This window comes from Thamnophis elegans, chromosome Z (genome assembly GCF_009769535.1).
Source record: "Thamnophis elegans isolate rThaEle1 chromosome Z, rThaEle1.pri, whole genome shotgun sequence".
Lineage (NCBI taxonomy): Eukaryota > Metazoa > Chordata > Lepidosauria > Squamata > Colubridae > Thamnophis > Thamnophis elegans.
In genome coordinates this window covers 16,551,566-16,563,539 of record NC_045558.1, presented here as the reverse complement: position 1 = coordinate 16,563,539, position 11,974 = coordinate 16,551,566, and the positions used below count along the sequence as shown (strand labels likewise).

Here is an 11,974-nt window from a genome sequence, read left to right as displayed (position 1 = left end):
GCCATTGGGCTAGTCTGACATCATTGGAACGCGGTGTAACGAGTTTGTTGTTATAGATTGGGCAGCATTCAGAGCCGGCGTAATGGGATCACGAGGTGGCGGAGGGCGGGAGGGAGAGGAGTAAAGGGGAGGAGCGAGGGTGGCTTTCAGCAGGAGGGAGGGGGGCAAAAGGAGGAGGGAATAGGAGGAGGGGGAGGTGGCGAGCCAAGGAGAGCTTTTGAAAGGGAACTTTTGCAGCGGGTTACATTTGCAGTCACCTCGGTGTTTGCAAATATTGAGTAGGCTTCTCAGCAACTATCTTCTGGAGCGCGAGCGAGCGAGCGAGCGAGCGAGCCCCAGGAGTGGGAAGGCAATCTCAACAGCAAGCATCGAGGAGACTGCAAAAAGCTACAGAAATAGCGAAAACAACAAAAGCCAAACCAGCAAAAAGAAGAAGAAGGGGCCCCCCAAAAAACAAAAAAAACCTTTGATCTATTGCTGTGCAATTAAACTTTGCATGAAACTTTGCTTTTTTTTTAATATATATATTATTTAAAATATATATACGTTTATATATATATATGCACATATATATAAATATATACATATATTTAAAAAAAAACTTCGTCTGAAATTCTGAACAGGAATTTAATATATATATATATATACTTAGCCGTAAATTGCTGATTTTTTTCCCACCCCTTTAAGGTACTTTCTGCTGGGTGATATTTTCCCTCCCCCTTTTTTGTGATATTTTTTTTTGCTTTGATTTCGGTGGTCTTTGGAGGAGGAGGAGAAGGAGGAGGAAGTGAGACTTTTTGTAAATAGCTGGTCGTATTTCTGTCACCATCACCTGCTGTGGCGACTTCAGCTGAGAGCCGGAGCCCGAGAACCTCCTTCGCGCTGCTCCGCTCTTCCGACCTGCGGAGAAAAAGACCCCAGCGATCGGACGCTAGTCTTTGCCGAGGGGCTCCTGGTTGCAACTTTTCTTCCCTACCCGTCCCCCCTTCCCCCCCACCAGAGGCATGGATGTACTTCCAATGTGTAGCATCTTTCAGGAACTCCAGATTGTTCACGACACTGGTTACTTCTCCGCCTTGCCATCTCTGGAGGAATACTGGCAACAGGTAAAGGAGGATGGGCTATAATGTTTGCAACCCTGTCGGGGATTTTTTTGTTGTTGTCTTTTTAACGCTGGGGACCACAGGCATGCATTAAGCTTCAGAGCTGCTTTTTTTTAAAAAAAATATTTTTTAAAAATTTGCCCGGATCAAGAATGTTTCAGGGACCTAAATTAAATGATCTAAATTCTGTTTATTTTAATCTGGGCACTTAGCAAGCGAAAGGCATGTGTTATTTAATGATTTCCCTTTATATATATATAAAATATATATATTAAATGCATGCTAGTTCTCGTTTCTCTCTCCCCCCCTTTCTCGGTGGACGTGGCTGTCAGAACTTGTGAGCAGTGTGTGTGTGTGTGTGTGTGTTTGTGTTTGAACGCTTGTTTGCTCGCGCTGTGCCCGGCTCTCACCGATACAGACTTCAAAAAACCCCTTAGAATGAAAAGCAGGCTGCTCTAAATAAAATCGTACCATGGGATCCAATCGGGTTGCCAAGTTTCTGCCTTTCTCATTTGCCTGTTCCGAGTCTTGGCAAAAAAATAATAATAATTTTAAAAAAACCTTCCCCCCTCTCTATTTCCAAACCCCCCCTCTTTTTTTTGAAGCGAAGCCAATTGCTATAAGGAGAACTTGTCATCCAAACAGTTCTGTGTTTAGAAATAGTTGCTCTCTGTGCTTCCCCTTCCCTCCCCCCCCAAATATATTCTCGCAAGAATGGGGGGTGGGGGTGACCCTCTCTTTCAGTACTGTACTATTTTTATGGCAGGATCATGTACGACTTTTTTTAAAACAGCCCCCCCTCCCCGCAGAACGAGTTGTCAGTCATATGACAATGATTCTCCCCCCCCCTTTTTTTTTCACCTTATGAGTCCTAATAGAGGAAAAACTGTGGCATGTTGCCTTTAATGGACAAGTTATTATTATTTTTTAGTTCATGTCATTGGATTCCTAACACTGGCAAAAAAATTTTTTTGCCTTGCTTGGGATTTTCCCTCGAATGTGGGACTGAGAAGACATGTTTACTTGTCTCCATTACTATAATGATTTCTCTCTCTCTCCTTTCCTCTCTCTCCCTCTTTCTTTCTCTCTCTCTCTCTCTCTCTCACACACACACACACAATTTAATTCATCTGGGTTTTCCATTTGTAAGGCTCGAAACCCTGATTTTGATGCTTGAAATGCAGAGCTCTACCAATCTTTTCAGGAGGGACTAGCGTTCTACGACACACGCTCTCTTCCTCCCCCTGCCCCCCCCCCCAATAATAGGTCTAACATGGTTTTCTGGAGGTGATTTTGCTATTTAGCTCTTTATAGCCTTCAGAATCATTTTACCCTCCCCCCGCCTCTTCCTGCCAGCTGATTCTCAAAATTAGTTTGCCCACTAGGCGAATTTTAAATCTATTCCTGAATGTCAAACCTATTCTTTCCATACATTTTGTTCTGTGGTCAGTACCTTTGCAAGATATCCGAAGGTTTGTTACAATGGTTACAGAGGGACCTAAAAAGATTGGCCAGAGAGAGAATATTTTGCTTTCTCTTTTCCCCTGTGACCCCTTCCCAGTAATAAGCAGAGACGTTAGCAAAATACAAGCCATTCACCTTTCTATTAAAAGGAAGTTTCTCAGTTTAATGCAGCTTCTGTCCAGATAGGCATGTTTAATTGTCAGGAGAAGGAAGTCAGGGTACGCTGACCAATTTAAATTGATGCTGAAATGATGTGTTTGTGTGTGTGTGTGTGTGTGTGTGTGTGTGTGTGTGTTTGAGTGCAGCATTTTATTTCACTCACACAATTTTGGAGAAAGGGCTCTTTCTGAAAATCACACAAATCATGCTAGTCTGACCATTTTGCCTAGAATCTGATTATTAATACAATACAATTAGCATGGCCAGCCTTTCACTATGCTGTTCAGAGTCCTGTTGGTGTTTTTTTAGTGAGGATTTTTTTTAAAAAAGGGGAAAAAAAAACTGTCCTGTTGCATGTAGATTTGAACCATGAGCATTCTTGGCAGAGAGTCATAAATTTTAAAAGGAAGTCTCTTTTGGCATTGAGTAAAAGAAATAAGGGAATGACTCATAACCAAGCCATTCTTGGCCAGCAGATAAAGTTCTCCTTCGTTGTTGGAATCAGCATTTGGACCTTAAAAGTTGGACTTTTTCATGTGTTTTTTTTTCCCCTTCGTCTCTTTCATTCACTGCCCTGTTAGAAATCTGGGGATTTTGCTGATGATATTCCTACTGTCTCTGCAAAAAATGCCTCACTTTACAACTGACTCATGCCTGCATACTTGGACATTCTTTAAGTGTCTCCTTTAGGCTGAGTTGTCATGCGCAGGAAATGTCTTAGCTTACAAGATGTAAAAATCAGGCACAACACATACTTAAATTTAGAGTGTGAACCATAATTTTTGCCCACTTGATGGAAGTTCAGTTGAGGTTTTTTTTTTAATAATTCAAGTCAATGTTACTTAATAAAATAACCTAAATAAAATTTGGAGAAGGTAGCGTTGACTTTAAAGCGAATCCCACTGAAATCTTTCTATGGGATGCCTGCTCCCTTAACTCATAAGGGAAATGCCTAAAGAATGTAGCTTGGTTACTATTTTTGACTCTGCATTCTTGACAAGTTCATGAGAATTACACTGTTTTCTTGGAACATTTATCACTTGAAACTTGAATGAATGGCCTTTAACTTTAAACCACACTAGCAACCAGAAGTACACCCTCCCCTTTTTGAGTGTGCATGGCTTCCTGCTAAATTTTTCAGAATGATTTTTTTAGAATGTTCTTAGACCTGGATGATTTTTTAAATATCTCTTTATGTATTTTTAATTCTGTAGACCTGCTTAGAGCTGGAGCGATACCTTCAGAGTGAGCCCTGCTACGTGTCCGCCTCTGAGATAAAATTTGACAGTCAGGAAGATTTGTGGACCAAAATTATTTTGGCACGGGAGAAAAAGGAGGAATCTGAACTAAAGACAGCAAGTGCTCCAAAGGAGGACAACCTTAATAATCAGACTTTAGAGACTAACAGTTTGAATTCTGATATCAGTAGTGAATCTTCAGATAGTTCCGAGGAACTTTCTCCTACAACAAAATTTACCTCGGATATCATAAATGATGTCTTAAACTTGGCCAGTGCTGGAAACTTGAATTCATCTGTCACTTCTACTCCTCCTTCTTCCCCTGAGCTGGGCAAGGAGCCATCTTCCCAACCATGGAATTGTGCCCCCAGTGAATTGCATTCACCTGGCAAAATCCGTACTGGTACTGGTGGAAAGACTGTGGAGAAAGGTACCCTGGTCAGTGGTGATGCCTCTCCTGATGGGAGGAGGCGGGTTCATCGCTGTCACTTCAATGGGTGCCGGAAGGTTTATACCAAAAGTTCACATCTGAAAGCACATCAGCGTACCCATACAGGTGAGTATTCATGTGGCCTCTAGGACTGATGAACTCGTCTTGCCTTCTGTACTGTGTCTGTTGACCTTAGAATAATCTCTCATAAATAACATGGTGTCCAGTTGCATCATGTATGATTTCCATAATTCATGGTTTCGTGACTCTAGGAAAGGCCTAGACCAGGAACTGAATGCATGGTGCAGCTGCATGTATTCCCTGTATAACGCCTCCATAGAAATGTTGCAACATCCGTTGTGGAGAAAGGCAGGAGATGAGTGTAAGAAGAGAACTTCATTTGTTCCCAGTTCCTATTTCCTTTGTAGTCTATTTCCTCTTAATATATTTTTTGGTGTCTTGCACCTCCAAAATGTGGTTTGTTAGTGGTTGTTTCCATCCACTTGGACTTTCCACAGCCTACTGCAGCTGTTTGCTGGTTCACTTTATGGTGTAACCATTCTCTTATCCCCTTTTCATGGTCAGCACCCATCAAAATGTCACAAAGAAGGATCTTAGGATCAGAGTTTCCCAAAAACACTAATCTTCAGATAGCCATTTGGATTTGGCTACTTTTCCAAACTGCTTCTAGTAGATAATGCTAAAGAAGACCTCGATGCTTCACAGTGTCATAATATTACACAATTTCTGGAGCAAGAACTCAAGGCCATTAGATAATGCAATACCAGCTAAAGTTTCCCAGAATGCAAGTCCTCACTTCCTCATTCTTTTTTCATAAGGCCGTTGCAAATTTGTGTCTAAACAAAGTGGCTCATTTATTTGTTTGTGCAAGGCTGGTTTCTATTGGTTAAATTACCCCATGCCTGAGAAGCTGAGCAATTACTTCATCTTTTCTCAGAGGGAAAAAAATAATAATCTTTAGATAAATCTAAAGTTAGACAATAAAACAGAAGACCCAGAATTTCTTGGTAAAAAAGAATCTAAAACATCTTAAAATGGGTTGGATTCCAGATCATCTTAAACTTTCATATTATGTGAACTGAAACAATTCTGGTTTAGTCAGTAAACCCTAATTAAGTGCTTGCTTAATTCTGGTTCACTTATGGCATTTGTGCTGCAGATTAACTTTCTGCATGCATCGTTTACAAAGTGCATCATTTACTCCTTGAAATATTACAATTGATTTATGACCATATGATTGTGGTGCATTTCCATTCATGATAAACCTACAGAGTTTTATCCTGGTGAAACCCAAATGTCAAAATACATCCCTAGAGCACGCCTGAAAAGATGTGGAGTGGAATCAGAGCTTGTATAAATTTTTTATAGTGTTAAGAAGCTGCCATGATTGCTTTTGATAGTAAATATTCCCCTGCTTTTAATGACTTCGTGATTAGATGCACCAAATCACTTATAAATGTACACAGCAAAATGTACTCACATTTTAAGACCAGCTAAAAGGGTTCATCCTTCTCATAAATGCTGTTTTCACATCTTAAAGGGAGAACTATTCTACTTCACCAATTAACCCTTGGGTAAATAGAGGAAAGGTGGGGAGGAGATGATTGTTGTGTTCTATAGCCATTGTGCTATGAAATTGAAAGTAAATACATGTGATAATTGTCAGGAAAGGAGGAACCTACAATTACCCAGAACCTGTAACTAAAATGTAGTTGAGGGAGAAAAAATTCTGGCCAGTTGTCACTTCAGTGCTAATGTTAAACTCAGTGTGCTACTGATTTTATTCCTTGTTTTTCTTCATCCACCATTTGGCCCATGTAAAGCTTCTGCAGAGCTTAATAGATAGCTTACACACAGAGAGAAATAAAACTCTGAAGGAAACAACTTGTAGAGTTTACAGGCCGCTTATTTTAAATTCAGTGGTAAGGAAGTGTTCTGAATAAAGATGGAAGTGGCTGAAACCAAAACCGTTGTCCTAATAACAAAGTAAGCAAAATGCATTTTTTTTTTAAGATTTATTAGCCATCTCAGTCCAGCGGACTCTCACGATATGGCTGTATATTTCTATTTCCTTATCATTAGCGCTCAAAGAAACGAAGAAGCATTTTTATAAAGGGTTTGTAAAACCTGATAATCTAAAAAAAACAAAAAAAAAACCCCAATTCTTACTTGAACCAAGATACAGGGTGAGTTTTCATCCCCCCCCTTTTTTTTATTTAAAAAAAATCATTTTCAGAATCAGAGGAGTCCAGAAAGTTTAGATTACTGGAATCTTTTTGTCAGGATGGGATGCTCTACTGTTGGAGCAAAACTGTCAGCCAACCCTCCCTCCCCCCCCCCCCAAAAAAAAAAAAATTCCATCTGCATTCTTGGAAGTACCAAGTGAACCATTGAATGAGCAACTTTGTTTCCTGTATTTTTCTTAAAAAAGAAAAGAATGCCCAGTGAGTCAACATTCCTCTTTGGAAGAAGAATATTATATGTACTCTCTGTAACTGAATAATGGTCAGTATAAATGGGATTTTTTTGTTTGTTTGTTTCTGTTTTCCAGGAGAAAAGCCTTACAGATGCTCATGGGAAGGATGTGAGTGGCGCTTTGCAAGGAGTGATGAGCTAACCAGACATTTCAGAAAGCACACGGGTGCAAAACCTTTTAAGTGTAATCACTGTGACAGGTATGTGGATGGAATTTTGTTCTATATTATTTTGTTCACCCCTTGCATAGAAAGCAGCACATTTCCTGCAGCTCTGTGGATTGCAATAGTATAGTTTTTTTCTTAAATATAAAAAGAGCCTCTTTTATATTCAGCAAAAAAAAAAAAAAGGCATCTTTTTTGGGAATCTCTCTCTATTGCTATAATAGCCCCGCTTGCATATTGAAAGAAATATGCAAAACGTTTGATGGACAAACACTCCAAAGTCGAATTGTCCTGTTTTAACCTTACAAGAAACATTCCAATGCTGTTCCAACTTTCCTGGAAGAGTTCCATCTTCGCAATGCAGTTGGAACATTTGTATTTGAAATAACTTCTGGATAGTTTCTGGATTAATGGAAGAGCAACTTCCTAACTGATCAAGAAAGCAGTAGGACAAATCGATAGGAAGCATCTGTGGGATTTCTAGAGGAGAGATTAAATTATCCTCGGATCGTTAAGTCACATTATGAATGTTGCCATCAGTTCAGTTAGATGGACCCAATGACATGGAGCACTTAAAAAGAATAAAACTTCCAATTTTTGCCACTGGTTGTCTTTTTACACAGTGCCATAAGCAGAGATGTAGTGAACCTGTAGTCCTCCAAATTGGACTGAATTATTTCTGGTATCACCTCTGGTAAGATATGGAGATAGAGAGTCAGAAAGGTTACGGAGTAGTGACTAAGGTGCTGAATTTGAATTGGTTAAAGTCGCTGATCACCTACAAGGCTACAGGGATGACCTTCGCTGCATTCCTTTTACCACGAGTTGTTGCGGCGTTAACATGCTGATCTCCACTTCTTCTAGTAATAAAGGTGGATGTTTATTTGGCTGGTGATTGACAAGATCACAATCACTGTGCTGAAGTGTCAGCTCCCTTGCAAAACCTTTAGCTACAGTGCAGTATCTTGTCTTCCGAACAGTGATCCTTCCACTGCTGTGCAGGCAGTATCTTGCTATGCAGTAATCTATCTTAAATCTAAATGTCTATGGAGGTCATGGTACTCTACCAAGACATTTCACGTCTCATCTAAGAAGCTTTTTCAGTTCTGAGAGTCAGAGCTTCTTGGATGAGACATGGAAGGTCTTCAAGGAAAAATGAAGAAAGTCCAATTGCCCCTTGGGGAGAAAAGCACTTTTAGATATCCTAAAACCAGCATATTTCTTGATACCCCGTTGAAACCTGAGCTTAAGTGTCTTCTCTTTGTTGTTGGACAGGTGCTTCTCCAGGTCTGACCATCTGGCTCTTCACATGAAGAGGCATCTCTGAATGATTGGAAGCTTGAATCCTGTGGGCTAAGAGGCATCGAGGTCAAGATGGCCTTGGATGAAAGGATGCATATTCCAGCCAAAGCATGCCATTTTGCACCCTAACTCAGTGGCCTCCAGGTCCTCTCTTCCATGGAAGGTTTTTAGAGGGCTAGATAAGTCATGTAAGAAATGGCTGCAGTGACCATATATGGTGCAGGTCTCCAGCCCAGGGGACCAAACCTTTCCGAATGGCTTCCGACGCCTTCTGCCGTGAGCGAACTGGGAGTGTTAATGAATGGACAACTTGTGTGTTATGGAGGATCTACTGGATGACTGGATGCTGAGGCACATTTTTTTAAAGAAAAAAAAAACATTTGTTCCTTGTTGTTTTCTAACCGTAAGAGAGAAAAAGCTGTCTGAACGTGGGATTATTTTTTTTTTTAATTTTATTTTTAATTTGGGGTGGGTGGGTGGCGCATGTGAAGAGTGTTATGTAAGATGGAAGGATGCACATCCTTTTGATGGGGGGAGGGGGAAATGGTGTCTGCACCTTTTTTTCCCTTTTTTTTTTGTTTTCTGAAGGGGGAGATGGAAGGGAGGGAAGGAAGGAAGGAAGAAAAATCAGAATAGAGAATATCGGCATGGGTCCCTATCCTGTGTGAAAGGAGATTTTGGTGTCTGGTGCAGCTATTAAATGTGCAATGTCTCCCGTAGCTTGTCTGACTTGCTACAGAGCTCATTTGTAATCCATTGTATAAGCTGTGTATTTACAATATAACACAACCTATAACTTTTTTCATTATAATACAAAGGTTATTGCATGGTTCTGGAGAACTAGATGCTTTCCCATTCTGTAATCAGGACTGCCATTTCTCTTTCTCCCTCTCCCTCTCTCTCTCTCTCTCTCTCTCTTTCTCTCTCTCTCTCTCTTTCTCAACTCCGGTTCAAAGCTGCTACACTGCAATTGGTTTAATGTTACATAACATACCAAACCCAAATAGTGTTCCCCCCCTTCCTTGAATTACTTTTTGCTTTGTCCTATTGGGTGGATAAAACCACTGTAGGTTAGAGATGGATATTAAAAAAACAAAAAAGGAACTCGTGCAGCTGTTTTCCCCATTGCCTCAACACCTACCTTCTTATCTTTTATTTATGCCTTGAGGTCTAATTTCTGGTTTTCTACCTGTTAATGCACTGTTGACCTTAATAATGGTGCCTTATGCAAATTGAACTTCTCTTTTGGGAGGTCTTATACAGGGGTATGAATGATATATGCTTTATTAAGGCTCTCTTTTCACCTGACACTTGTACTGTATCAAATGTACATTATGAAGAGGTGGGAAGACCAATAGCTGGTATTCTGGGTGATCCCCCATATAAACATCTGTACTGAAAAAAATTCATGGCATAATCCAACAAAGAATGCATCCCTGAGTCCATCTTTTCACAAGGTTGGTCTTGCACAACCTGCCCCTGTCCCACAACCTTCCCTCTTCCTAGTCAAGAAATTAATGAAAAGAAATCCATCCATTCCTCCCTCCACCAAAAAAGATCCTGTATTCAGGATGCTGTATTTTGCTCATGCATTTTTAAAACCGCAGGAGTAACAACAACAACAACAACAAAGATTTCTTAAAAGGCACAATGTCCACACTTGTATATGTAGCTTCCCCTTAATTAAAATGGAAAGTAAACAAAAAAAAATAAAAAAGCAAAAAAAAAATAATTATTATCAAGTGGGCAGGATATCTATAACGTATGTATATATATATTTGTGTCTATAGTATCTGTAGCTGTGAGTGTGCGTGCATGTATATTTGTGTGTGCGTGTGCGTGTGTGGGTGTGTGGGTGTCTACATCTATAAAGTATATAGATAATATATTATTTTTAAGGATTGTATTGAGTTCTTTGCTGTAAAGTGTCATAGCCTATGAGGAGTCTTCCTCTTCCTGCATTTCGTGGAGAAGAAGCAAACAAAAGTTAGCTTATTATTATTAATATTACTATTATTATTATTACTGTTTGTAAACTTCTTTTAGCAGAGACCTGAAAAGGAGGAGGAGCTTCGATCGGTGTGCACAGTTTTTAACAAGAGAAGGCAGTTAACTTCCCTATCGATAGGCACTTTTGCACACTCAAAAATTTCTTGGTGTTCAAACAAAGTGCACTGGAGTCCCTTTGCAGAAACGGGACTTAAATGGTTTCTGTTGGTTTTCTTCCACTTATTATTTCTTAAATGCAGGACACTTGGCTGCTTTCAAGAAGAAGAAAAGGTCCTTTTAAAAGCTCTAAGAAGGTTAGCTCCTTTCTCCTATGTTCATCCAATAATCCTTCTTTGGCCCTTCGTCTGTAGGCTTTGGTTTTTGCTGCCCTCTGCTTCTTCTCTTGCTAGTTCATGCTAGTTGATGGTGGTCAGTGGTTCTTCATCTCCCCCTCCCAAAAGGGCATTTAATTGGAACACCAAGGGCTAAGGATGCCTGCTTAGCCATTTCTGCATCGATAACGGGAGCAATCCATTGAGGGCTACTTAAAAATGGACACTTTCCACTAAGACAACGACTCTCAAACTCTCCGTTTCTGTCCTCTAAGCTTATTGAGAAGATGTAGAAATGTGCTCCTTGATGGTGAAATTATTCCTACGGGTATTCTACCTTTTAGCTGAATTCGCAAGGCAGTTTTATGAGATGTTAGAAATAGTTGTTCTCCAAACATTAAGCCCAGTGTGTTTTTCAAGCTGCTTTCCACAAGTACTAGCTTGTTTCTTGCTATTCGGGGAAGCTTCCCCCCCCCCTCCTGAAGATGATGGTGAATATTAATAGTCCCCTAACCATGTCCAAATCCATTTTATCCGAGGCTGAGATATATATATATATAGGCCTACATTTATCTGCATTGTGTTTTGAATTTTTATATGCTCAAAAATGCACTTTTTAAGTTCTTTTTTAAATTACCCCAAGAAAACATTTTATTATCTACGGATTACGGAAGTCTAAGAGAAGTGTGGCGCTTCATACATGCAGGGCACTTTTTACCGCATTCTTGAGAGATGCCATTTCATAGACAAAACAATACCGTAGATCGGAAAATTCCTATCTGCATGTATGAATTAAAAATACTCACCCGTTGATCAAGACATTCTACAAGTTTTTCTGCTCCAGCATTGTACTTGAGAGGGTAAGATTGCAATGATTTCTGCTTAGCCATAATCATTTGCTATTTAAAAAAAATAAAATCTCTTGCAGTAGTTAGAAATCAGTTTTGTAGTTAAATGAGTACATTTTGTTCAGGTGATAACTGAGCCTCAATCAAGCTGAAAGAAAAAAAATGCTTGAAATTTCAGAAAAAAAATATTTCTATTCGTAAAAATTTTTTTTATGTTTGTTTGTTTGTTTTTTTTCTTGGTTTTTTTGGAAGCACCCTATTATCTAAAGAATCTCTTTGTAAGATTTTTGTAAAAAAATTTGTTTTACAAGATTTTATTTGAAATTGTTTTTTGCAAGATTGTTATATTTCTGTATGAATGTATTTTTTATTGGAATAACATAAAAAAATTCTTATCAGCGTATCTGGTCTTCCATTGTTTTTCTTTATGTGGAATCGAATTTGTGCAA

General features: G+C 39.4%; 1 protein-coding gene across 1 annotated transcript; it reads left to right on the top strand.

The window, feature by feature from the left end:
- The first annotated feature begins 218 nt into the window (after window positions 1-218).
- KLF6 (Kruppel like factor 6) lies at window positions 219-11,463 on the top strand. Its single transcript, XM_032236901.1, has 4 exons — window positions 219-1,106; window positions 3,941-4,520; window positions 6,967-7,090; window positions 8,330-11,463. The coding sequence occupies exons 1-4, from the start codon at window positions 1,005-1,007 to the stop codon at window positions 8,379-8,381; spliced, it is 858 nt and encodes a 285-aa protein (XP_032092792.1). The 5' UTR covers window positions 219-1,004; the 3' UTR covers window positions 8,382-11,463.
- Window positions 11,464-11,974: the final 511 nt, after the last annotated feature.